Source organism: Fringilla coelebs, assembly GCF_963513975.1.
Source record: "Fringilla coelebs genome assembly, chromosome: 4".
In the NCBI taxonomy this organism is placed as follows: domain Eukaryota; kingdom Metazoa; phylum Chordata; class Aves; order Passeriformes; family Fringillidae; genus Fringilla; species Fringilla coelebs.
This window is the reverse complement of record NC_140032.1, coordinates 49631726-49658717: the sequence shown is the minus strand read 5'-3', so window position 1 is coordinate 49658717 and position 26992 is coordinate 49631726. Positions and strand designations below refer to the sequence as shown.

The following is a 26992-nucleotide window of genomic DNA, read 5'->3' as shown; positions in this document are numbered from 1 at the left end:
TATGGAGCACTAGGGGCTTTTCCTGAATCTATAATAAAAGGTGACAGCAGCCACAGAAATTGCAGCAGTGACAGGAAGCCCTGTCAAATCTCAGTTGTGTGAACACAATCGCTTGCTGGAGCTTTTAGCAGGGATTGAAGCAGAGAAAGGGATGGCTTCCATTACAGAATGACAGAGGTACCTGCTTTTTATTAAAAATCAGGTGTAGCAAAAGTAAATTTCAAAGTGTCATAAAGGCATCACCAATTTCTGCCTCACACAGCCAATGCAGAAACGGGGAAAAACGAGTGCTGGTGACAAAGAAAAAGAGACAGCAGCCAGTTTTCCCTCCTGTCCATTCTGAGAGCAGGAGTGTCGCTGTGCCTGTGCTGGCTTCAGGGAGTGCAGCTCCTGCAGCCCGGTGCTGCTGCCGGGGTGTGGCAGGGGCTGGGAGGATGCAGGGAATGGAGCCAGGGCCGCCCTGCTGCGCCCTGCTGGGCTGGGAACTCGGGGGTGGCTGCAGCCATGGACCCCTGGATGGTGGCCAGGAGGGGTCTGAGGGTTTCCTGCAAGGCTGGTCACACGCACAGAGGCCCAGGGCCACGCCTGTCCCAGCACCAACACTTTGTGCCCCATCCCATTCCTTTCTGCTGAAGCCAAGGCTAGGATTTTCTTGAAATGTAGACCACAATTTTATCTTAAAAAACCCACTAAAATTGATTTTCACATACAGATATTTTGAAGTACTACTTCTGCATTAAAAGATGATACAATTTTTTTAATGCAGGGCATTTCCAATGTCCTGGAAATGCCGTGCCAGTTTTCTTTCTTACAAAGGGAACTGAGAGGCAGGAAAGCCCTCTTTTTAGGTTAATTTACCAAGCATTTTTTACCACAAGTTTGAGGGGGGACAAGGGCTTAGCTAAAATGAAGAATTTCAAAACCAAACCACAACACAAGCAGCTAGAGACTCAACTTTACCAGGTGGGAAGAGAATGCAAGAGGAATGGAAACGAACCAAAAAAGCTCCCTGCCCAGGCCCATCACACCTCCAGCAGCAGTTTTTCAGTGCAGAGCAGTGGCTGGAGCTAAGCTGCACTGGCAGGCATGCCTTCCCTCATTAGCTTCCCTTCCCCTGCCGGGAGTTCTACCTGTCACCAAGGTTTAGTTCCAGGTGGCTGTGCTGCTCTGGTAGCCACAAGCCAGGAACCTCTGCCAAATAGAAAGGAGCAGGAATTACATCCATAATGCAACGTGCCATGCTGTGGGCTTCTGACAGGCCTGCAGTGCCACAATTGCAAGTTTTAAGAGATTTTTTGGGGCCTCTGGTATCACTTTGAGCAGCTTGTGCATTGGCCAGGTTGTGTGTATTCTGTGACTCATTGACAGTGGCATTTAAATGCCAAGCCAAAACCCCAAAGATTTTGGGCTGACAATCACACCACTCCTTACACAACACACAGCGGGAAAGCTGCATCATTAGAAAATGAAACCATGCAGTGAAAGGGGAATAGTTCTCCAGGAAGCTTGGCAGGCTTGGGTCCATGAGGGGTGGCTTTAAAGGAAAATTTGCACAAAAAAAAGAATGCAGACTGCTTCACAGGAGTACCTTTTCAGACATATAAGCTAAGGGAAGAGAAGTCACATTCTAATAATTTGTAACAGTTCAGTATGCTGTAAACTTCAATTCTGAGTACATTGGTGTATTGCTGACTGCTGAGGTAAATACCTGGAGTATTTAATTTTTTTTAGTCAATTAAAAATAAAAAAATGGAGTGTTCCAAAGCTCTGGTCCATCAGAAGACTGGAGCAAACATTTACAGTGCATATCATAGACAAGGGAGACTGAATTTCATCTTAAGCTTACTGAATTCCTTTGGGATGTTATTATACTATTTAAAATTAACCTGACTACTTGCTGGATATGTGGGTTTGACTTGCTGTTTGATTGGGGTTTTTTATTTGTTTTTGTGGAGTTTTTTTCATTATTATTATATTTTTCTAAAATCCAATCTGATATTCCAGGCCAATACACATGCTATTCTGAAGATTTATGGGAAATACAAGTATCTCCTTAGATTGATGCAGAGTAACTAGTACCACCTCTCTTTCAGTACTATGGCTTACAATAATATGAAACATAATAAGCATAGTGTTATAGCACATATAAAAATAAGAAACAAAGGGATGTTGTTCTGATACCATTCTGATCACATAAAATAATTTTTTTTTATTTTATACTTATTGAAAAAAACCAAACAAAGAAGAAAGTAAAAAATTAAAACACTTTGAAATACATCTCTCCCAGTTACAGGGAGATAAACAACCTGTCTAATGGCTTCAGATCACCTCCATTACAAATTAAAGGTATAATATTCTTTGTGGAAGATTCCAGGGCAAGCTTCATTTAAGATATATAATATGGTAGGATGACTAGGTCTGCTTCCCTAAACCACCAACCAAACTACTCTTTTTGACCTCTTTTTACTGTTTTGCAGAGTTTTACAGAAATGTTTCATAGATTGACTCAGAAATGACTCAATGAAATCATCACTTACTGTTTGTTGTGCTGAGACTTGTATTTGCTGCTGAAGTCACAGCTGATGGTTTTTCTGTTGCACTTTGTGTTGTTTGTGATGTAGCATTAGGTGAAGAAGACATGGGGCCTAGCGGAGGAAAGACATTTAATTTATTCCCTTGATTTTGTAAACACTCATAAAACACACCTACTGCCCTGCTTGCAGACTGATTTTAAATTATCAAAAGGATATTTAATTGAAATTCAAGATCAAGAGGGGCAGGGCCCCATTGACAGCAGGGAAAGCCACTCCCTGTCCCATAGGTGGGTCATCCCGCTGCAGACAAGCTAGTGACGATGCAGTTGGAGGGTGCAGCTTGGAGCTGCTTTTAAGCTTGACCAGAAGGGAGCTCCTGCACCCACCTGTAAGGTTTCACCAAAGAGTACACTCCCTGTGAAACAAATTCCCAAGCCAGGAAGCACTGCTGCCTAATTTCCTCAGTGACCACTAGAGCAGCATCAATTAACTCAGAGATTTTCACTCACTGCTTGTGATGGTTTCATTTGTATCTCCGACTGCAGATGTTGTCAGCACTGATCTTGCCAATGTTGTTGTTTGTGAAGCTCCTGTAGTCATAGATTCCCCTTCTGCAAGAAAGGCATTCACATCATTGTGGATTTATTTTATCATGCCTAAATAAACATCACATTGCTCTAGCTGTGTTCTCTTACCAAGGCAGTGAATTTCTGTTTAAAGGCTGGCCCTCGCAGAGCTTTATTACCCACACATTTTGAAAGAGGATTCAAAGTACATATGGTTGGTTTCAGAGGGGAGGTTTGGCCTGTGAACAACCTGCAATTGCCTACTGAAAGGAAGCAATTGTACTTTCCAGCCAGCCCCTAAAGGAGGGGCTGATCTTTGGGGGTTATACAGAGGTGCTTGGCTTGACATCCAAGGGAAGAAATGAGGGGAACAGAGCCTGGAGTGGATGGATGGGTTCAGTGTGCTGCTGGACTGCCCCTCTGAGCAGCACTTTGCTGCATACCTGCTTAGCAGGAGGAAGGATGCAAAATCTCCATAAAGAAGTGTGAGTGGCACATGGGAGCACAGCTTATTGATCACAGATAAAGAGATGAAGGGGAATGGACTCCCCTAGTGTTTTGGCAGTTTTCCCTGTGTTTGCCCACTTTGAGACATGTTTGAGTCTTCTTCTTCAAAGCCAGCTTTCCCAGACCTTCTTCCTCTGCACCCATATTTCTGGGGAAAAAGAAGTACCCAGCAGGCCCTCCTCTTTGGAGTACAGTAGAGCTTAGGACATTGTGGATGATATCAGTAGTATTCTCTAGAAAATTATATTCCTTGGAGTGAACTCAGTGCCCTTTGTAAGGTGACTCCTAGTTCTGTCCTCAAGAGGAGTGAGACTTGGAGGCTAAGGGGAAGGGAAAGGGTTCCTGCAGGCAGCAGGGACCTTCCCAGCCACTGCTGCTATGGAGAGATGGGAGCAGAGTTGCCCAAACATCACTAAAGCAATAGCAAGGTTTAAATCACCTTGTCTTGCTGTGCATGGATGGCCTACTGCAGGTCCCATGTATTCCCAGCCCTTGCTCAAAGGAATGGACTTACCAAATTACAGTCAGGGGATCTGGATAAAAAACCTATAACCAATCAATTTATGAGTTCAGCTTTCAATTCTGTGATCTAATGCAAACAGGAAGTGCTACTGTCAGCTAAAGAGGCTCAACTAAACACCTGACTACTATCTCTACCTACATACTACCTCTTCTAGCATTTTTAATGGATGATATATGTGAAAGAACAGGAATAAATCATTGCACCCTATATAATTTTCTCTCATAAGACTCAAGTACTTCTAAATGCAATGTTCACACTGGAACTTTTGAAATATAACTTATACTTTCTTTCTCTGCTCTTTTCTGGCTGTTCACCTAGAATAGCAATGCCTCAAGAAATGGGCCTCCTTGTTCCACACTCACAAATTGTTTTAATCTCATACTGGGTTTCTAAAGCTTTTCTCATAGTGGCAAAAATATCAACACTGCTTTCCCTTCCATGAAAAAACGGCAAGAAAAATTTCAGGGAGGCATTCAAAGAGTTAACTCACTGTGAGGTACATTTATGATGAGTCTTTTAAACAAACATAAACATCAGGATTTTTGAGAACTGCATAAAAAAGCAGCAACACAATTTGGATAGGTCAAAACCTTTGCTGTAACAAACATCATATACACATATTTCACCTGGTTGCATCTTATCCACCTCCATTACCAGCACTTCAAGTGTATACTTCATAATCTCAGTGCTTTCAGCTCCACAGCAGACTCATTAGTATCCCCAGTTATCAAAAAATAGAACAGTGTCCATGTTTTCTTCTCTCATATGTATAACTTATTAAATGCAGCAGTCTTCAATATTCAGACTAATAAAGGAGCTCACATGATTGAAATATGGTAAATATTGATTTATCATACATTTTCATAACAAAGCTGCACAATAAAGAGAACTGAATGCGACAGTCGAAGATGTGGACCAGAATCACAGACTTTTAACATGTGAATCATGTATTTTCTCTGTTAAGTCCTCTTGAAGTGGGAGTCCTTGGTAATTTAAGAATCTCTGCTCTCGCTTGAACCACTCCTTGAGAGCACAGGAACTCAGAGAACCTTTTTCACCTAAAACAAAAAGTGCAGCCTGCTCAAATTAAGTGTCTCCATACCAAGATACTTCAATCCTTTCTTTGCAACAGAGTTTCATAAGAGATTGGGGGAAATACATTGCCCTATGATGACCCTGGATGAAATAATTCACCTGGTTTCTCCCAGAAGCTGGAAAAGCTGAAAGCTAGAAAGACAAAAGGATCTTCAGAACACCAGATAACAGCAAATTGGAAGTCTTACCAGCTTTTGGTGTTACTGTAGCAGCATTTGTCTTGACAGTAGTGGTTTGACGGTCATCTTCTGAAAGAAACACAGAATCATATCACTTCTGTACCTTCCAGATCTATTTAGCACTACATAGTCATGATAGCAGAGAGCAGCATGGACCTTCTTGGAAAATCAAGCTCAGAATCTTATCAGCAGAAGCAACCAAATCATGTAACTCTGCTACCAGCATTTTCAAGCTGTAGCCTAAATCTCTTCATTTTGCCCTGACTGCTGTAATGGGAAGCATCTGCTGCTGCCTCTCACCTTGGACTGCTTGCTCTTTTCCCAGACTACTTAGGAGAGGGGAAATGGAGACAAAGTGGTTTCTGCTATCTCCTCCTCTCCTTGAATACAACCACAGCTGCTCTGAGTCTTCAGGGTGGAGGATTAACTAAAATAACTGGCCACAGGAGTAAGCAGCCCTTCTGCCTTGAAGTAACAAAATTGAACTAGCTCCCTGGCTAGGCACTTCAGGAGGGCTTTTCAGCATCACCCTGATGCCTAAATGTGAGAGGAAGAGGAAAATTCCCAGAACATGGCTCAAGAAGCACCACATTGAAAGACTGACTTTCCCCATTGCCCTCAATGCAGTGCTCCAGCTACTGGGGTTTTACTGCCATAGGTGATGCCAGTCTTAAAACCTCTTTAGTAGGTGGCACTTCAATATTACAAAAGAAATAAATAATCCAAAAAAGAAACCTAACAAACAAAAAAAAAAAAGCAAAATAATTTATGTCTCTTCTTACTGTGCTGCAAGGTTGTACCATTATAACTCAAAAAGTGTTTTGGCTTCAAACAAGATTTTCAGTCTTATTGCAGCGGCGTTCATATTTTTCTACTAAAAGAAGTTGGGGGTGTTGAAAGGGGTGAAAAAGCTGCACTGACTCAGAAACAGGCATTTCTCAACCATTTTAGACTGCTGTGAGACAAGTATGGGTACATTTGTGGAGGAATAGATCAACTCTGTATCTGAATGGGAGAGGAAAATGGCACAGGCTAATCCCCATGTGCTGTCAGGTTTGAAGTGTGACATCCTGTCAGGCTGCATTAGCATGCTGTAATACAGACATGCTAAACTGAGTCAGGACAGCATGTCAGTATTCTTGTGTGACTCCATTCATGGTAATATCTGCTGGCATTCTCTCTTTTTTTGGCTACAGGGCAGAACAGTCAGTTTTGTTCCCTTTGCTCGGTGTACTGCGCTCTGATTAAAATTTCACGAGCACCACCCGAAGCCTGCAAGAGCCACAGATCTAACCTGGAAAAAAAAAACCCCAAACAACATAATACAACTGCAGGGGCTCTACAGAAATGTATTAAGGTCTAACCAGATGAGCCCTTACAACTCCTCTTCAAGCAGTGTGTTATCAGTCCTCTTGGCACCTGCATGTTTCTAACACTTCTCAGCCCCTTCCCAGTGAGCCTCACTTTCTTGGGCATCTTTTCTAGGTATGCTGTTGCCTCCATAATGCCTTGTCAGAGCACATGCTGGCCCAGTTTGATATGGGCATATCCTATATAAAATTAAATGATTCCCCTGTGGGCCTGCTGCTGCCCCAGCTTTACTCTCCAGAACACATGGACAGAGTCACACCATGCACAGACCCATGCACACTGCATTTAAAATACAGGTTTTCTTGCCACGTGGTTACCCAGTCAGAATGATGCTTCATAGCCCACACTTGAAAAACTTGGAAAACATATTTTATGCAGAAAGACCTAAAGGCAATCTTGTTTCCCTAACCAGCAAGCATTTTTCCATCTCTTCATTCTCATTATGTGCTGCTGACAAAGCTCCTGTAATCCCCCACACCACAAGGCCACAGCACGAGAACAGAATGTTTTTTCAACAGTGCCTACATTTCATATGGTTTTGTTTTACCATATCTCAGTAGCTACCATGGCTGTAATGCCAGCTAAACGTACTAGCTGGCCAATCAGCTCGTTCCCAAACTCACTCTTCCCAAAACTCTTCCTCTAACTCAGCATGACTTTGTAGGAAGCTCATTGCAATACTAAGATTATTCATCCTTTAAAGGTGTTCTATTTAATAACCATGTTATTCTTCAAAGGTTTCCTCAAAACTAAAAAAAAAGTGAATATAAGCCATAGTTTTATTATGACTCACTATTTGTTGATTTTATCACAGGTTAGAGATAAACTAAGATAAATTCAATTAACAGAGTACAACAGAGTTTTATGAATTAATTGTTTTTGTAAAATGGTGAATAATTAACCATACTTTAAAAATAAGTTAAAAACATCATGCAAAAATGTTTAAACCATGACAGGATTGTGGGGGGAACTGTTTGATTAAAAGATATGATAGAACTGGTGGCTTATTATGCTCTTATTTGCAATGTTAAATTGTAACTAAGGAGAATCCTATGGGAGATAAAAGCAAGACCCCAAAAAAAAATAGAGAAAATAATTTTCACCATTTGAGACGGCTGATAGACAAAGAGAGGGACAGAAATCTTCATTTTTCTGCCCATGCAAAGTTGGCTGCAGGCTCAGATGATGGACAACTAAGTAAAGTTACAATTGCCCTGGATTTTTAGCAGATTTGAATGCAGTGATCCCTTTGATATGAGAGCACATGGATGTACTATGACATAGGAGTAGCCAAAATCTGGTCAGCCACAGTTCCCACACAGAAACCACTGCCATTTGCTGTGTTTGCTGGCAATAAACCCAGCTAAAGGAGGATGGGCAACCCATGATGCAGCACCCTTGTGTCCAGAACATACACATGGAGCTAAAAGGCTCTCAGACACAACACTGTGCTGAGTAAAGGGGGGATGCTGGTGGTGGTAAGATCCAAAAAGAAAAAAAAAATTCAAAACCCACCATGTTTTAAAGCAGATAATAAGGCAAAAAGAAATCCAGACTGGGAGAAACATAACAAGAGAGGAAGAGAAGGGCAGAAAGGTCTTGAGACAGGTTCACAAGGAAAAATACAAAGGAATTAAGAAGAGATCCAAGAACATGTGACACATGGCCACAAGACCAAACTGAAAAGAGAGTAACTGTTGTGGCTTGTTTGGGTTTTTTTCAGGTTCACAGAATTTCCATTTATTGTCTTTCCTATGTTGGATTTAAATGATATATTTGTTCTAAAAGGAAAGCATTGGTCTTCAGATTTTGAAATGGATGAACCAAAACACTGAACTTACTTTCTTCTCTTAAATTCAGAAGGAGTCCTTGAATTTAGACAGGACTGACTGATAGCCACAGTTGTCCTCAGACTGCAGCTTTTGATGTAGGCTTCAGTCTCTAAGATCTGAGCCTGGAGTTCTCACAACCTTTTCTCTCTCTCTCTCTCTCTTATTATTTTTACCTTTACACTGGAAAGATAAGTTCTGACCTCGTGTTAATTTGGTGCCTGTTATTGCTATAATCAAGACATTAAAAAAAGGGAATGATTGCATGTTATTATATCAGTACTTCTGTTTATATCCTACAGGATACCACAGGTTACTAACCACAAAGTTTAAAACACCACATGAAACAGATAATACAAAACTGAATGCCAAAGCAAAAACATTTTAAAAGATTAATAGATAGTTCAAAATATATATTGATTATATTCATTACATGAATTACTGAATTTAAGTGCTGTCTGGTTTGGCATCAATACCTAACTTTGGAAAGAAATTATTTTTTTGGAAAAGTCACTCTTGTTACAGATAACAATTGGAATAGCCTGTTTGACATTTCTTTCACTTGACATTGCACTAGATAGAAAACCACATGGCTAAAATCCTTTCATTCAGATTAAGTATTTGGTCCAGCTTCAGAAGCATGTGAAAAAGGATGTGGATTCCTGGAGTTGGGGAGTTAGTGGACAGCCATAAAAATCATCAGGAGTCTAGAGAAAAATGACCTTTCAGGAAGGATTGCAAAAACTGCATTTGCTCAGCCTAGAGAGGGAAGGATTAATGGAAGGCACAACCACAGCTGTCAGTAGGTGAGGAGCTGCAGCCAAGACAAAGGAATAAACTTATTTATTCCTTAAATAAGTTTATTAATAAATTCCTTATCATTAAACTGCAGTTTGAATGAGAGGTAATGGAGAAGGGAAATTTGGACTATAAACTCTGCAGGTATTTCGGTGCTTGTGTCAAACTGTTGGCATAACAGCCAGGAGCTGGTGCTTTTACCATTTTGCTGATGAGGATGTGATATATTCCCACTCAAACCTGACCAATGCTCTATAGGCTCTACCCGGGAGCAATTACCAAAGAGGTGTCCTGAGGAAATCTGCACATGACAATTCCCTGCTTCAAGGTTATAAAGCAGAACCTACAGATGTTTATCTAATGTTTGTCTATTATGAATTATCATAGAATCACAGAATGGTTTGGGTTGGAAGAGATCTTAAATATCATCTATGTCCAATCTCCCTGCTGTTGGCAGGGACATCGTCCACTAGACCAGTTTGCTCAGAGCTCATCCAGTCTGGTCTTGAACACTTCCAGGGAAAAAGCATCCACAGCTTCCCCACATAACCTGTTCCAGTACCTCACCACCCTAACCAATCCTATTCTAATCCTAGTAGAAAAATTTTTAATAACTGATCTAAACCTACTCTCTTTCAGGATGTTAAATTTGGGTTTTTGTGCAACCCTGGGCCTTTGTAACTACACACAAGTCATGGAGAAGTCAAAGTTGCTTTTTTGATTTCTGTTTTCCAGCCTTTGTGACCATGAAAGAGCCTCCTGTAACCAAAGTGATAGCTGTCCTTGTAGAAAATCTGGTTCTGGAAACTCAGGGGTCCCAAGAAATAGCTGCTGCCTGACACCAAGAAAACAACTTGTTTACTCGTACCTTGGAGCTCTGTTGTCTGTTACGTTTTCTTGCATTTAACGCTGCTTCATCTCTACATTCTCTTATCTGATCTTTCCCCAGGCCCAGTACAGTCCTTGCACTTCTCCTATTTCTGTTTTCACTATCATTTGTCTTTCTTTCCAGTGCATGACCATTTACCCTAAACCTTGAGATAAATTTATTTTTTCTTTTGTAGTGCATCTTGTATAAAGTTTTATACATTATCCAAAAAACAAAAATACAAATATACTAATAGAAGAGGTTTAAGTGCAATTTTAACAGTGCTGTTTGGAAACATCAACTCCTTTTTTGCTATTCAAAGATTAAAAAAAAAAAAAAAAAAGAAAAAAAAAAAAAAAGAAAAAGAAAAATTAATGAAATACTCCAGAAATAAATTTTTAGGAAAAAAAAATTATTTCCCCCTCCCCCCAGATATTTTTTTCAGGAAGAATTAATCTTATAGAAGTAATACTATTTCTAGTATTTGATAGTTTCTAGCATTTAATCCTTAAGGACTCATACTAAAGATTTTCCTTCTTTAGTCACATAAACTAGATTTTAAAGGGGAACCAAGGTTCTGATGTAATCCTGTGAATGGCTGAAGCTGATAACAGCTGACCCAGCAGATAAGTGTGTGGAAGGATATTAAATTAAACAAAGCCATTTTCAAACTTCATGAATTTGAAGCAAACTCAGAAAACCCCACAACCTTTGTGTTTTCATATTTCTTTAATATGCTAAGCAATACCCAAAGTGTGGCATGGCTCACACCTGCATTCAGCTGTGCCTGTAACAGGAACTGCACACAACCACTCAGGCTGTGACAGCCCCTGGTGAAAGGAAAGCTGTGTCCCCAGTAACAGCTCTGTGCTGGTCACTGCCACGTCACTATCACCAAAAGCCAGAATTGCACAGTGTTTTTCCAGCCTGGTCTCACAATGATTTTGCACTGCTGCAAAAGCTCTTAATGCAGCCTCTTGCAACATAAGCCATTTTCCACCTCAGGAATTTCTCCACTGTGAAATTCTCACATTGGCACCTGGAAGGACAATGCAGACCCTGAACAGAGTTACACTGGCCATGTTTAAGGTGAATCCCTGTGAGGTGTATTAAGATACTACAGGCAGTGTTAAAACCATAAGGCAGGGAGAAAGGCCACATCCTTTGCTGCCTGATGCCAACCAGCTGGAAGCCTGTGATTCCTGCTGCCTAGGGAGGTGGGAAACCACCTCCGGTTTGCCAAGCTGTCACCTTCCTTCCAGTCACGTCTCTCTTCAGCAACAAACTAAAAACAAACTATACAAATCCTACATGGGGAGATTTTACACTTAAGGTCAACTTTCTACTTGTTCTCTGTAGCTGCCGGTCCTGGTTTGCAGGCTGGTGTCACACGACAGAGTGGGGAAAACTAACAGGCATGAGCATGGGGAGGACACAAAGGCGGGGAGAAGTTCCGGGGCCAGAGACACATAACACTCTCCCCACAAAGGGCAAAAGCACCTGAAAACAGCTGAGAGATGGATATTAGGGAAGGGAGAGAATAAGTGTTAGGCCCCGTAGCTGGAAAAGGAGACAGGGCCAGGGCTCCTCCTGCATTGCATGGGAATGGGCAGCAGCAACTGGGGCAATGTGGGATTTGGTTTCTGCAGAGGAAACATAAACTGGGTGGGCTGGAGGCAGCCGGCAGCAAGAGCTGAGGGGAGGAAGGAAAGGGAGGTATCTGCCACAATTTTTCCAGCAGGGAACAGAGAGAAGGCAGGAAATGCAGCTTTGGCGCCAGCACTGCCCCAGAGCTTCTCCTGCTCACCCAGGAGTGGGGCTAGCATGACCCAACACTCTCTGGCAGAGAGCTCCTGGGAATCACCAATCCCCAGGCAAAAGGCTCCCACAAAGCCTGCTCACAGCACCCAGCAAACAGCTCCTGCTTCGGGACCTGCTGCACAGAGAAATATTGACAAGGCAGATGCCAAGGACCAGCCTCAGCCAGCGTGGCTGTAAGTTGGTGAGGACTCCCCTCCTCAAAACATTAATGACAAATGTTGGATGTGTGCTCCTGTGTCACTGAGTATTTGAAACAACCAAAGCACAGCATGATTTGCCCCTCTACGTGTGTGGACATAGAAATCTGGGCACCTAAATAGCCAGTTTTAAGAGGGTTTTTTAATGCCTTAGAAGAAATGCAAACTCCCTATGAAAGACTTTAAATCACAAGTTTTCTTAGTGTGCCTTCTGCTCACATGAATTTTGGTGGATATCCCTATTACCGTGTACTATAGAGGGATGAGTACATTGTTTGCACTCCATAGAACAATAAATGTGCTCAGCATGCTCATCAGCACTCCAGCCTTCCTTGAATGAAGGCTCCAAGCTCCGCACTTATTTTTATTTAAACCTGTTAAAAGTATTTAATAGGTTTTAATTAAGTCCTTTAAAGCTATTTAAACCACCAGATTGTCACCCTTTGATTATGATATATTTGTTTGTCCATGTGTAAGATAAAAGCCAGGAATTTCTAAGCACTATATTATAGTACAGAAAATGAACTGCCACCCCCTCCCCTTGAGTTAGTTAAGCTAAATAAATTTGAAAAATGTCCTTAGAGGGTGCAATTTTATATAGAAAGCTTTATACATTGTGCATTGCTGAGCAGCAGAAGGAAAGAGAAATAAAGGAGAGCCCCTTTCCTTGCAACAGGAAGGAATAAGTGTTGGTGCAAGTCACCCCCACCCAGAAGGCAGAGAGAAAATTGTAACGCTTACAATGCTTTTTCCTTAACATGCTACTGGCAAGCCTATTTTTGTTTCCAATGAAAGAGCACGTTTGGGTAGGGCAGATACAGAACAGCCAGAGCGGAAGCTGAGCCCGGGTCAATCAGCAGCTCTCCTTTTCAATGTGCTGCAGAAGTTAGGAAAATCATATAGCTCTGTGCTATGTTTGTGACCCAAGTGCATCTCCAGCAGCATGACTAATTGTATAATTCAGGAAAGGGTCACTGCAGTGTCTGCTATGATGTATTTATTTTTAGAACATCCGGGATCAACCCAGACACCCATTTTAGCCATACCCGCCCATGCCATTCTGCTCCTGACAAAGCTCTGAAAGCCTCTGGAACATCAAAAAGCAGTTCCTGTCAGAAAACTCCGTGGAAACACTGTAAATTGCTTCTATAATTAACGTAATTCCATGCTCACTGGTCCATTGAGACTCTCTTTGTCTTTACCACACTGCCTAGAACAAGGTTAAATGGTACAGAATATCCCAAAGGGAAGGCCCCAAACGGGCTATGCAAGCCCTGCGTGCAGTACAGTCTCACTGGAGTTACTCTGTATGCAAGGATGAAGGGAACACTTCGAAAATATCTCATTTCTCTAATTGGCACATACAGCTGCAGAAGACCTCCTCTCGCCTGTCTGTATCTCGCCAAGCTGATTATAACTTACGTTGTTCTGAATTTCTACCAATCTGATACAACTGCTAAGGTCAGATACAAAACTGAAACTCTTCTCACAGGCTTTAGGTAACGAAGTATTCCCATTTAAAAACAAAGTTACTACAAAGAGCACTTGAAACAGAGTGTCAGCACTGAGGACTTATCCTATCAAAGAGCAGTGGGAACTGCTGCAGTAGCCACACTGTCTCCCACTCTGAAAAACAGCTTCCTAGGGGAACAGAGCGGCACACATTCAAGATTCTCAGGCCTATCAAAATCCCAGCTTCCAGTCAGTGCACTGGGAAGCCGTGGTGAGCTGGGAGCTGATCCCATCATGCTGGTGAACAGCTACAGACATCCCTTGTACTTTTATTGACAATTAGGGCAGTCATATTCCCATGGCAATTACAACTATTACATTACAATTGGGAATAAGCTGTTCCATTCCTACACAAACCTTTCTGCTCTTCTTCAATCTTTTTCTCCCATGAATGATCAATCCCTGCTTTCCATTTTGCATCTGGAAACAGCAGCTTCTGCCAGCTCTTGGAAATGCAAGGTGAAAGCAAATAGGGAAGAAGCAGACAGTGCACTACAAGAAAGCATCTCTTAAGTCAGTAAGATAAATTTTGCACTAGTTCATCTAAATTCAAGAGCATTAAGACATGCCAGCCTCATGACTCCATTAGCACTGGGAATGGCTTGCAAAAGTAGTGGAATCCTCTGGAGCCATTTGAACTAGACAGGATAAAATGTGCAGAGAACCAAAAACCAACGTGCACTGGGAGGATTTTTTTGCCTCTAGTACGTGTGCTGTGTCCTTCCCTTGCACATATCAAGGACTGGGTTATTTGGCATAGATCTTGAGTAAGTCTTTTTTGTTGTTGTTGGCATGTTGGAAACTAGTGAGTTGTTGCAAGCCCAACAGTTTCTTAAATACATTTGCTATCTTCTGAATAACAGCAAATATATTTATAAACTACTCTTTTAAGGAAAAAGCCTTCCTAAAGAGAACCTAAAATTGCTCTGCTGGAAGAGCCTTTCTGGACAGCCAGCCTTTGGTGGAGCTACAACTTCCAAGGGTTATGTGATCTGAGTCAAAACACAGTATGTCCAGACCCCATCTGGACTCTATAGGATGTCCAGAAAGCTTCATAATTCACTAGTTTTCACAAAAAGGTTTTAACAGTCCTTTGCAAGAATGAGTAACAACAGGAATTGCACACTGGTCCCAAACACTTCCTTCAATACCCCACACATTTCTGACTGAAGGAATTAGGGGTAGATGAGGTTTGACAACTTGGCAGGAGTTTCAGAGTGTCTAGAATTCCAGGGTAAAGAAAATCCCCAAATTATTGCTTTTGTGGACTTTGAATGGCCATGGAAGGATTAGCTATGGATCATGTCAAAAGCTGCCCCTCTCTGCTGGACATGAGACCAGGAATTTGGGCGGAAAGGATTTGAATTACACATTTCTTTGCAGAGTAATCATCACCTGTTTTTGCCATTTTCTATATAGAAATATTTGGTGATATTTTTGCTTAGCCTTTGAATGAGTTTGCAAACATCTATATTTACATCATCTATATTGTTGTGATATATAACCTGTGCTGAGATGAGGAGGAGTAATTCATCTGTCTAGGAAGGATGATTTCAGGCTATCCTCCCAATGGGATAGATAGTACCCATATAATAATAATGTTTAGAAGGTTATCAACACTGTAATTTCAAATAAAACCTTAGACTCAATGTTGAGCATGAGAAAAATCAGGAAAAGTAGTAAAAAATTAAGGAATATATGGGGTTCTGGTCACTTCAAGTAATTAATATGCAGTGGAAAGACACCTCAACAAATAAGTATTTTGTAGAGGAAAATAATGCAAATTAGCCTAAAAGGTTAGAAAATCTCCTGGCACTGTTTTCCTCAGACCGACTAAAATCCAAAGCTTTTGCCATTCTTATCGGTTGTTGCTTCAATAGCTGAATTTCTCAAGCCCAAAATCAACATTAATCTCCTGCTAAAGATTATGAAAGAAGAAATCTGCAGGAAGAATAAACATCTCATTAATATCATTATGTTAATTGATTTAACCCTAAAGTTACACTGACACTCCTCACACCAAGTAAATCACACCATCAATCACACTGAGAAATCACACCATTAAGACAAACTGAATACACTTTTTAGAATGATTACTTATCTTGTAGAAATCTTCAGACAGAAAGGCTGGTATAGTGCTCCCATCCCAGGAAAACACATAATTTTGTCAGAATGATAAGACAAGGCAGAATGGTTACAGCAGATAATTGTGATGCAAAATTGTGTGCCACTTGCTCTGTGGTTTCAGAAACCTGAGGTGCAGCGCTATCTACAACATGCAGCTAACACCCAGAAGCACATTACTGCCATTGGGAAAAAAAAAAGAAGAAAGTATTCAAAATTGTTGTAAAACTACTCTACTGATATACTGATAAACAGCATAGAATTTGCCTTGTACCAAAGGCAAGTATCCACTTTCTACATAAAAGCAGTCAGAAAATCCTTGCCCTGTTCCTAGTTTGAAATATAGCCTTTGGAGCACCAGCTAGTTAGTCTGGCCTGAAAGGGGTCGTTGTTATTCTGACTGCTGAGAAAAAAAGTATTTTGAAATCAATTTGGACCCTTCCAGACCAGCCTCTAGTACATGTGTGGGTGGCAGCAGTGGGCTTCCTAGCCCTTCCTACAACACCCCAGCAGATCACACTTGCTGAATGTTATTCCAAGGCATCATATCAGCAAGTGATCATCAGCTCAGTCTTCTCTCATGGGAGGTAGGGCCAGAAGGCACAGCGTGGAGATAAAATCATATTATATTGTGTCAAACCCCTTTTCCTGTGGCAAGTAGGTCTGGCTGATACCACATGCCACTGTTAGGGCATCCAAGGATCCACTTTCACAAGAGGAGTGCCAAGGTATTGCTACCTGATACGTCAGCTGCTGGAACAATGACAGTGACTTGCAGGGCATGGTGCAAATCAGGGTTTTGACCCTTCTGTTTTAAAGGGAGACCTATTTTAATAGAGAAACCAATTTCTAGAGTGCTAGTTGAAACCAAAAGTAGCTGTTTGTCTTCCAAAGGAGCCAAGTATTTAATTCTTGACTTGTATTTGGAAATAACACCTGCTACACACAAATCCAACTTTGTCTCTCTATTTACAGAATTGCAAAATAAACCCATTAATGAGACTTCCTTGAGCTGCTGCAGCAAAAATTACAAGCAACATCATCCTCTTCCCCTCACCCCTTCAAAGGGCCATAAATAAAAATGCTGGTTTTCCATGAGATTTTACTAATTTTACATGTTGATCTTAGTCTGGCTGTCAAGTAGTACCAGTTAAAAGTACTCCCATCTGAAGGTTAAGAGTGTCTTAAAGATAATTTTAAATTTTTACTTTTGCAGTACAAATTATAGTACAACAACAAAAAGTTCAAGTACTGTAGCAGGTTTTTCCACACAGGACTCAGATTGTTTATACATCTGAGGTATACAAATTTGAGGTACTTTCCTAATTAGGAAAAAAACCCCACAAAACCAAACCAAACCTCAGCAGATCTTTTTTCCTAATTTATAAACTAGTGAAGATTAATAAGAACTCTAGGTTTGAACACAGATAAAAAGAGTCAGCTAAAGAAAAGAGAAAACATTCTGGTAAATTTTCAGAAAAGACAACCAATTTTTGGGCATGTTACACAGCATTATGTATTCCCAGGTTTGGAACCGAATGCTGTAGGCAACTTGCCCTTCATACTCAGTTTCCATTTATTTTGGCTGTAAATCATAACCAAGCAGGTATCAAGCCATCTGCTTCTATCCTCAGTAAATGCAGTAAACTTGCTTTCGGGTTTGGGGATACAACATGCAGTTTCCTTCTGTCCAGTAATAAATACACCTTTAAGTTCCGTTAGTCAAAAGCTGCCCCAAAATGCAAAGGATCTGATGAATGAAAGGAACGTGGCAGCAGGGGGGAAAAAAAGAACAAAAAAATCTGCACAGCAATAAAAATTCAATATTCCATTAAAGGCTATCATAAGTTCTAGCACTATAATTTGATTTTTCACAAAGCTAATCTTGGCAAACTGCTAGAAACAGTGAAAGCACCAAATACAATTTTTTTTTTTTCACAACAGGCAAATTCTCTAGACATCCAAAGTTTTGGCTCAAGCAAGTTAAAAGTGTAAGAAAGTAATATCTAAAGCCTATTCACATTTCTCGAATTTTCAGAAATGAGACAATGATCCAACTTTGACCGTATGTGCCTTGCTGGTTTTCCAGAGAACAAACGTGAATAATAACCCAGAGTGAGGTGGGTTTCAAAAGCTTTCACTGCTCAAAACAGTTTAGTTAGTATTTAATTTTGAAAATTAATTTTTAAAATACTTGAGGGCTTGTGAGAGATGAACACAGAAGCTGGAAAAGAAAAGGCTATCCATCTCCTCTAATTTACATCAACAAGAGCAGCATTCAGACAGCTGCAAATGTGTGTAGTAACTACAGGAGTCCTGGCTCAGTGGAACTTTTCTCAAGCTGTCAGCCTGGGAGTCAGGATTAATCAGCTGTGCTGCAGGCTTGGGATGCTACACAGCATTCCTGTAATGAGGAAAGGGGCTGGGAAACTCATAATTTAGGGCTGATCCACAGTGAAACAGAGCAGCTCCAAATTACTTCAGGGGCATTTGGACCAAACCCTCAATGCCAAGATTTGCTCCTACCTTTCAAAAAAAGAAGAATCCCCTGTTTCTTTGTGGTGCCATCAACATTGACAGAGGACTCAGATAAAGCTACTTCTGGCTGTCAAGAGGGGTCAGCAACTGGAATTTAAAACCCCACCCCTGGACGTGTCCAACACAGGGTGATTAATTCCAGCCCCTTTGCTCAGGTGCACAACCTGGACACGTCCAGCCCCATACCGGGAGGAGCACAGCCCACTGTCCTCTGCTGCCACTTCTGCAAGAAACCAGCCTGGGTGCCTGAGGGAGAAGGATGCTGAGCTGCGCTACAGCACTGTGTGGAGGATGTTTGCTGTGCAGCCACAGCCACATTGTATTCCGAGACCAAGGCACAAGAAAATGCAATGTCTAAGTACTCACATTATAAGCACATGCCAAGGCTTTTCCTCTTATCTTTTAGAAGGAAACAAGTTCACCTTTACACATTTTAAAGTAATTACATCCTAAGGCAGACTCAAGAGCATTCATATTTGATTACTATAATTTGACATTGTATTTTTTGACACATCCCAGTGCTGCCTGTTTAAAGCTGAAAATGCTATGAACCGACCTAGAAAGCACTTTTATTTGAGCTACATTTTGGAACAGGTAAGAATAAAGGGCAATATGCCAGGAGAACTGAACACCTTGAGATGAGCTTGAAGGAACTCCTATTTTAAGCATGCCATTTAACTCCCAGAGGTTGAGAAAGGTCTAGGTAGGAGGAACAAGTTGTCAGGGGGCTATCAGCCTCCACATCTGTACCTAACTGAGCCTCTAGTAATGTTCTGACAGAGGGCAGAATCCACCAAAACATTACGGGCTTTTGAGGATGAAAGATCCCAAAACAAATTAGAAAATTGCACAGAAAAACACTGTGAGCATACAGCTGAAGAAAAAATCATGAAATGTGGAAGCCCCACAGGAGTATGTTCTTTACTAACCACAGTAGAAATGTCCTAGTCCACTTCTGTATGATATAAAAAAAAAAATACACAGACAAGCACCTTGTGTGTAGCACAGGAAAAAGTTGGAAGCCCATACATTTGTCTTGGTGAGCTTTGAAAGCAAACTACTCCAAACCCTGGGGGAGGGAGCATTAAAACACTGGGGTGGGATTTGACCTTCTCTAAAGTTTATATAACATATAATTATATTATTATTTATAATTTTAAAATACTAAAAACCACTGGAGGAAAGTCTTGCTGTTGTCTCCAATGCTCAAAAAAGGGAGACTGGTGTGAGTCTCCTCACCATCACTTCCCAGCTTCAGATTACAAGATTCTGTTGTTACAGCCCAGATGACCAGAGCACTTTAGAGATCACAAAAAGTGGAAACCCAAATACTCTGGTCCAGCTTTGCACAACAGACAATAAAACCACTTCTGTCTTAACAGGTTGGTGCATGGTGCTGCCTGAAGCAAGCTTGACCAGAGCATATAACTTTACTTTCACAAGGTAGAAAAAGACATACTTCAAATTTCCCCAAAAATTTTCTTAAGTTTCTAGTGTGAATTTACCAACAGAATTTCACTACCACATCTACCTTGAAATTAAGTGTTAAAAAATACTTTTTTTTCCGTTTTACAGAACCAAAATTGTTCAGAACAAATGTATCATATATAAAATTTGCTTATTCACTGTCATAATTTCTGCCATGTTCATATCATGCAGAGGAGGAAAAGTCTTTTTTTAAGAAAGGACTGTACAAAATTAGTAGGATTCCTCCCACCTTTGCATGTTGCTTTCTGGTAAGCTTTATGGATTGTTGTGTTAAATATGCTCTTTTTGATGCAACTCCACTTTGCTTTTCAGAAATAGTGAAATTAAAGCTTTGACAATAACAGGAAGACTATTTTTACAAGGAGTAGCAGACAGAGAATAAATAGTACCTCAACACAGACTTTTGGGGCTTGTACTTAACATAACTTCAAAAGCAGTTCTTTCTGTGGCACAGGTTTATTTTTAATCTCCTTTATTGATCTGTTTTCCTAACAGCAATGAGCCCAAGCAATAGAATAAGATACACTACAAAATACTAGATTTCAACACATAACCTGAGCAAAAGTTGATTAACTTCATTTAGATTGGGTAATCTAGTGTTATCAAATTTTAATTCTGGTTAATAGATCCTTTTCAGGAAATCTATAGGCATTTGTGGAAGTTGTAGCCCAGAGAGATGGGAAATGAAAGTACAGATAAAAGGCATATTTTACTTAAAATGTATCTTTTTGCAAAGGTGATGATAGACTCTGGCCCTTGTTGCAGGTTCTTTGACTCTTTCAGGTTTTACTAGTTAATTCCATTTTAAAAGTATGATCTTTCAAAGTGAAGAAAAACGAAAACATCAGTTCAGTGACCACCTGAAGTTGTTCAGTGACACCAAAAGTTGTATTAAATCTGTGCATTTAAGAACCATATCTAAGATACTGCACCCAGTAAACAATATGACCCCTAGGCTTGCCCCCCTCATTATCAGACACTTGACAGAAGTTTTAAGTCCCTATATCTATAGGGCCAAAAATTAAATAATTTCTTAATGACATTCATGGCCAAACCTATAGCTGGCATAGTGCAAGGGAAATCTATCAGGATGGATCTAATTTGCAAGAGCAAAAATTGCAAAATCTTTCAGGCATTTCAATTGTCCCCTTAAAGCCATCTTTGCAAAAAATGCTTTAACATGTAGAAGAAAAACAGAACTGCAAATTTTTGTAAATACACCTCTGCTTTTGACTCCTCTCAGATTTAGGAGCTTCATGACACCTAGAAAGAAAACTGTCACAAAAATACAATGGCAGGAAAGTTTTTCACAGAACACATATAACTCAGCTGCCAGTTAGTACCTTCTCCTCCAACACACAGTCTTTCAATCACTGCAGTAGAAATGAAGAAAAAGCACACACCAACTGACAGCTCAGCTTTTGTTCACAAACCACTTGAGAGATATGACAAGTCTATCCAAAAAAGCCAAAGAACTTACCTCCCACAGTGCAAACACAGAGTACAGCAAGGAAAAAGAAGGCAGTCCCCAGGAGCTTCATGCTTGGTGGTAGTGCTGTCAGCTCTCCCTTGTGCAGCTGGGCAGGGAGTGCTCTCTTCCTCTGAGGCAGGCCTTAATTACTCCATGGAAAAAGGTGTGTGGTGACTGTGCCTGGTCACTGCCCATTCCTGCTTATTTTGGGGACTTTGATAAAGAACAGGAGGAAACACAACATACTCCCTCTGGGAGTTCAGTACAGAGGAGATTTATTGTTTCAGTCCTTACAGGAACTCCTTTTCTTTGGCAGTGAACCATGTTTTTGTTAATACATTATTTTGTTCTTCTTCAGTCATGAAGTCAGGAAGGTTTTTGAACAGAGGCAAATCTTTCCTTAGGATACACTATACATCACCAGCTTTCCTACTGGAGCTTGGGATACTTTTAAAGCACATATTTGTGAGCAGTGAGTGAGCCCAGGTAGAGGGGGATAACACAGCCTGGAACAGAGGAGTAAAACAAGCAAGCAAGAGCCCTCATCTGCCTCTTTTCTGGGCTGTGTAAAGTGGCCCTGCTGAAAATCACAGCTGCTTCATGTTAAAGGTAGAGAGTCTCCCTGAGAGAGCTGCCATCCTGCAACCAACAGGATGCAAGGGCTACCAGGACAGGGAGAGGAAGTGGCTCCAACAAGGTGCCCCAGCAGTGAGAGGCTCTGGGCTGGGCAGAGTTAGAGGAGCTGGGGTGGGGGGTTTACATGAAAATAGGTCTTTTTTTTTTTTTTTTTTTTTTTTTATAATTTGAGAAGTTTCAACTAGCCTTGACTGTGTCTGCTCCATTAGTAATGGAAAGGGTTTTTTTCATTCTTCTGTTTAGCTACTTGCTGTGCCATGGGATGGGAGTACAGACCCCCAAAACAAGCCTCTTACCTGAGCTGTTTAAGCAACTAGCACAGATTCTCACTCTTCTCCCTAGGACAGACTGCAAAATTTTGGTATCCCTCCTTCTTACAGCAATTTCAGCAATTTCTCCAGCTTCTGTGAAAGAAACCTAAGCAGAGCTCTAGAGCTAAAGGCTATCAAAGCATGATCTTGTAATAGTCCTGTGCTCTGCCCCTCAAAGATTCAATGCAGCTGATGGCAATAAATCACAAACCTTCAACCACAATGAGAATGAAGTGCAGTATGTCTGCTCTTCTCCCTCTTTGTCAGCTCTCAGGAAAAACTGGAAAAATTGAGCTCATAAACAGCCTGACTGATTAAATAGTCAACTCTACTTATTTCAGTAATTAACATATTTTTTCTTCATGACAGGTTCTAGCTATAAGGGGAAATTTTGGAATGGCTTCACATGCAGGAACTTCCAAGAGCTAATCCACAGTACTTCCAGCCACAGTGCTGTTTTATCCATGGGATGAGGAAAATGGTAGTAGCTTGGTATTATGTGTGGAATCACAGATTTGTTTAGGCTGGAAAAGACTTTTAAGATCATTGCACCCAACTGCTAACCCAACATTGCCAAATCCACCATTAAACCCTGTCCCAAGGTGCCACATCTACACATCTTTTAAATATCTCCAGGGATGATGAATCAACTGCTTCCCTGGGCAGCCTTTTTCAATGCTTGGAACCCTTTGCTTCCAACCCTTTTCCTTGCTTCCAACCCTTTCTGTGATGAAATCTTTCTTATATCCAGCCTGAACCTCCCCTGCTACAACTTGAGGCCACTTCCTCTTGTTCTACTGCTTGTTAATTGGGAGAAGACTGACACAACTGTGGTTTAAAGAAATTACATTGCTACATCTTAAGACTCTGACACATCCTCTGCAGGTGACAGAAGCTGGTGCTCAACAGAAATCTGATTGTAGGCAATGAATTTCTGGCACTTCATTCAGACAAACTTGGGTATTTGCACCCATGAGAGATGCAAACATGTAGGTTCTCCATAGCTGGACTGTGTTCTCAGCATTATTGAAAAGGATCCCACAGAAATAAAAACTTGACTCACAAAGCAGTGGGCCACACAATGACACTTTTGCCAAGTTCATCAGAGCTTATGCAAGGGAGTTGCAGCAGTGCTCTGTTTTTACATTCGTTTTCTGCTGACATAGGACTTAAAGTTAGACTGGGCTAGGAAAGCAATAACTGCTGCAGCAGAGAGCCTTCAATAAAGATGACAAATCTGAACACAGAGAGTGAATTCATCCCAGGTTAGTACTGTTCCTAATGTAATAAGAGGGACTCTAACCTTTTATTGCTACCACCTGAAATGTTAATGCAGAAGAAGGATACAGAAAGGGATATTATTTTATTGACTGAAATGAAATCTCTGCAAGATCTAAGAGGCATGAGGGTATGAGGACAGAATCCTTTTCTTGGGTTTTGAGACCCAGAGAAACTGTCTGAATGCCTAAATGAGTAATGGTTTGCAGTTTATCTGAACAACAGCTCCCCAAGGAGTTGCTGCAGCTTAAGATGGTGACTGTGATGGTTCCTTGCAACTCACTGAAGGTGGGCATATTGTAGGTAAAAGTCTGGAAAAGCCTCCCCAGCCTCACACAAGGGGTTGGAAGGGAAAGAAAGAGAAAGAACCAAGTGTCTTTGCCTTACACTATGTCATGCAACTCAGGTTCTATGTCAGAGAGCCCTAACACAACTTTCTGCTCCCTGGAACATCATGAGAAAAATGTCCCTCTCAGATACTCATGTCAATTTCAAAGGCAGCTACTTCTGCTAGATCAAATTTGGGCAGCAGCAGGAGCATGCATGTAAGAAATAATAGGAACAAAAGAGGGACAGCTCAAATAACTCACTGAAAGAAAAATTCTGGCTAAAGCTGAGTTGCAGCTTCTGGCTTGGATTATCTGAACTGCAGAAGAGATTCTCACAACTCTTGTCAATAGAAACAATTTTTCTTAACAAGAAATAATGTAAGGTTTCAAAAGCTTCTAGAGATCTTCATAGCTAAAGACTATTCTTCTATGTGTTCACTGAAAAGAGGTTTTTTCCCTTCCTATCAGCAAATAAGTTTTCCTTTTTTGAATAAATGTTTTTCTTTCTTTCCTCAAACTGCGAAACTTGGCTTCAGTGCCAACACGTTCTTTGTTTCACAGAGAAATTTGGTCATTGGTACTCCTGCCAACTGTGGTGTTCCTGCCAGTGTTGAGATATCTGGAGTTTCACTTTAAGCCCCAGAACAAGTGTCTGTATGACTCAGTTTCTACATCTTTTCATGTAAGATTTTAGTCCTCCTAGTTGCAGAAGAAAACTTGAAACATGACCAAAGAGCACTCTAGAGAATGAAAGGACTCTCTATTTAAAATACCATTATTTTGTAGTCCAATAAGGGTTGGGGTAGCATGAGTTATATATTCATTTTTGCCAGTGTGGTATTTCATTATTAAAGGGAAACCATTTACAGCCACAGTGGATTTGCAGTTACAGCTTTATTGGTCTCTGGCTGTATTTATATATTCTTTCTTAGTTCACATTGCTTGGAGCATAACACTGCCTTTTCATGCACAGTTTTCCTATGAGGTTCAAATAATCCCCTTCAGATTTAGAGAATGTAAAAATTTTACATATTGTTCAATATCCTTGAAGCACCACTGCATAAAACAGGTAATAACGTGGACGGACAGCAGTGCTACCTTGCTGTGGGCTGCTGACAATTTCCAGTGTGGGTGTGAAGAGTCAATTTGTCAAAGTCTTTACAAAAGCAAAAATAAAAAGGTACAAAAAATACAGTCTTTGGTGTTTTACTAAACTGAAGAAACAAACGCGCCAAATTTTTCAGCCTTTCCCACTGGTGCTTGCTATCCTTTCCATTGATGGTTATTTTTTAACTCTTATAGCAGAATGATATAAAAACAGCAACTAACCTCAAAGTCTATTGTTTTGCTCTGTCTGTATTGTAGCAAACACACCCAAAGCAATATTGGATGTGTTGGCTAAAATACAGAAATTTGCTAAAACCAGAAATTACCTATGACTTACCTGTATATTTCATTATACTTACTTCCATAAACAGGGTAAATTTGCATTGAAAAATGCAGTTGTAACAGTGCCAGAATATTTTGCTTTGCTATGCTTTCTGTCCTTTTAAAAATTGTTTTTTAAAGTACTTGGGTTTTGCCTATTACATATATTAAAATTTTTACATAAAAGTAGAACTTCAAAGAACTTGAATTTAGCAGTAGAAAACCAAGGTATTTTAATGGCTATATGTAGAAGTTTCTCTAAAAATTCATACTGTGGGACATATTAAAATGTAGATATTTTGTTCTGAACTTTTTAATGGAAACATTGGAATATTTCATGGACTAGAAATGTCAGTATCCAAATCCTGCTGCACAAAGTAATATTAAAAATATTAAAGACCAGGCTCAAAAATGTATTTAGGTGCTTAAAAATCCAAGCTAGCCACCTTTTCTTTGCAGGATGGAACTGCTTCAATCTCATTGACTTGATTTAGAGACAGCTGCTAATGTGAAAAATTCCACTAAATCTCTAAGTGCCTTTATGTAGGCAACTAAAGACAAAAACACATTTAGTCTGTTGGCTATTTTTTTTACAAAAGATTTTTTCAAGGCCAATAGAACTACTGCATCTCTGGCTCTCAGAGGATTGTTTATTTGCTCTACCAACAGACTCTGTAACAATATCTGTTACCACAGAGCGTGTTTTTCCTGCTCTTTCCTACTCCATGTCTTTCCCACTCTTACATACCTGGAACCCTACTGATTCACCATGGGGACTCAAAACATGCTTGAAGGATCCGGCTCAATGGTTATTCACTTGCAGCAGGTATAACTCAGGCCCCTATTTGCAGAAATGGAGTTGCAATGTGCAGCTTAACAGCCAGGATCCTTCCAAGGGCACCATCCAAGGTCCATTCTTTCACTACTGGTGAGCTACTGATGGGTAGATATTTGATTTTGTTAGTCAGAGGGAAGCTTAAGCAGAACTACTGTGGCTGAGAAAAGTAAATTATGAAGGGAAAAGTTACTGCAGTCCTAAGTCATATTTTATGCTTAGATATGGGCAGTCAGAAGAGCTGGAAGAGAGAGACCATAAACAGTTGTTCTAGGGATATGAAAAACAGTGGGTTTGCAAACTTAGAGCAAGGAACTTCATGTCATGTAAAGCCTCACACGGAATGTGTTTATAGGATCTGCATCCTGTCCTGAGCTAATGAAATGGGAAACAGTGAGTCAGTCTCAGTTTCTCATGTTATTCGAAGCGCAAGGAGTGATTATTATGGCTGGCTGTCTCAGAAGAAACAAAACACAAATATGTGTTTGAACCATGCCTTAATTTTCCAAAAGGATGGATAAATCCAACTGCTATCTATCCAGAGAGATATCTCATCTTTATTGTGGTAAACTGCAATGAGCTCATTCTTCTTGAGCCTGGTTAAAAACAGGCAGCGGCATGAGACTGCAGTGGACCCCGAACTGAAAAGCGAGATGTGTTTTCTGTTCCAATTTTACTTGTCATTTTTACTGTGCAAGATGTTGTTAGACATTAAGCTGCTGAGCTGAGTTTCTGTGGTTTCTCTTTTCCATTT

At 40.6% G+C, this 26992-nt stretch overlaps 1 protein-coding gene across 1 annotated transcript in view; it reads right to left on the bottom strand.

Moving 5' to 3' along the window:
- EMCN (endomucin) overlaps nt 1–21616 on the bottom strand; it is a gene marked incomplete at its 5' end in the record, with an annotated part of 53150 nt that extends 31534 nt beyond the window's left edge. Inside the window, 5 exon segments of the mRNA XM_084204825.1 lie at nt 2538–2645; nt 3044–3145; nt 5414–5473; nt 21431–21551; nt 21554–21616. Of these exon segments, the coding sequence (XP_084060951.1) occupies nt 2538–2645; nt 3044–3145; nt 5414–5473; nt 21431–21551; nt 21554–21616 (454 nt within the window).
- Nucleotides 21617–26992: the final 5376 nt, after the last annotated feature.